The sequence below is a fragment of the Haplochromis burtoni genome, unplaced genomic scaffold (genome assembly GCF_018398535.1).
Source record: "Haplochromis burtoni strain Fernald_Lab_line unplaced genomic scaffold, NCSU_Asbu1 Contig_7181, whole genome shotgun sequence".
In the NCBI taxonomy this organism is placed as follows: Eukaryota; Metazoa; Chordata; class Actinopteri; order Cichliformes; family Cichlidae; genus Haplochromis; species Haplochromis burtoni.
In genome coordinates, this window is record NW_024589537.1 from 1 (window position 1) to 1,065 (window position 1,065).

The window sequence follows — 1,065 nt, forward strand, 5'->3', positions numbered from 1 at the left end:
TCTTTATCAAATACTGAAACAAGAGCAATGGCTGTGCCAACTGATGCATCCTCTTTAACAGTGTTCAACAGTGATGTGACTGAAATTTCAGGTGCGTTGTCATTAACGTCTAATACTTCAACCAGTAATTTAGCATGTGAACTCATAGGCGAGGAAGCTCCATCACTGGCTTGTACTCGAAGTTCAAAAGCATTATTTTCTTCAAAATCAATATTCCTTTTATTTGTTACAGTCCCTGTTTGTTCATCTATAGAAAACACATCTGTTTGTTTCCCTTCGTCTATTTCCATAAAATAATATGATATTTGCCCATTTTTTCCATCATCTAAATCAGTCGCATTCAGGGTGATTATTGAAGTCCCAATATTCACATTCTCATGTATGCTGACTTTATACAGCATTTGACTAAAGACAGGAGGATTATCATTAATGTCTAAGACATTTACTATAATGGTCATACTTCCAGATTTAGCAGGTGTTCCTGCATCAAGTGCAATTAGTATAAGTTTGATCACAGATTGTTTTTCTCTGTCTAAAACTTTTTGAAGCACCAATTCGACTGTTATGCTACCCCCTTTAAGTGTATTTAGAGAGAAATGTTCATTTTGACTCAGTTTGTAGGTATTTATAGAGTTTTTTCCAACGTCTCCATCGTGAGCTCGTTTCAGCAGAAATTTTGTTCCTACCGCTGTGCTCTCGGTAATATTAATTGTCTGGGATGTGCTGAGAAATGAGGGTGAATTGTCATTCACATCCAAAACATTTATTTCTATACGGTACAGTTTAAGTGGATTATTAATAACAGCTTCTGCAATTAGTGAACATTTGGCGTCGTTACCGCAAAGCTCCTCTCGATCTATTCTGTCGTTAACATAGAGGGCTCCAGTTTTTAGATTTACCTCGAAATATTTTTTCTTCGATCCAGCAACGATCTGAAACATGCGGGGCTCCAAATCCTGGACATTGATGTTCAGATCTTTCGCGACATTTCCGACAACAGTCCCCAGATTCACCTCCTCTGAGACGGAGTAAGAGAGCTGCCCAGAAACCGTTTCCCAATAACAA

At 37.9% G+C, this 1,065-nt stretch overlaps 1 protein-coding gene across 1 annotated transcript; it reads right to left on the reverse strand.

Moving 5' to 3' along the window:
* Positions 1-5: 5 nt before the first annotated feature.
* LOC106633056 (protocadherin gamma-C3-like) lies at positions 6-1,061 on the reverse strand (the record flags this gene model as incomplete). Its single annotated transcript, XM_014331821.2, has 1 exon — positions 6-1,061. A coding segment is annotated over one exon (1,056 nt), but the record flags the coding sequence as incomplete, so codon positions are not given.
* Between the last annotated feature and the right edge of the window lie 4 nt (positions 1,062-1,065).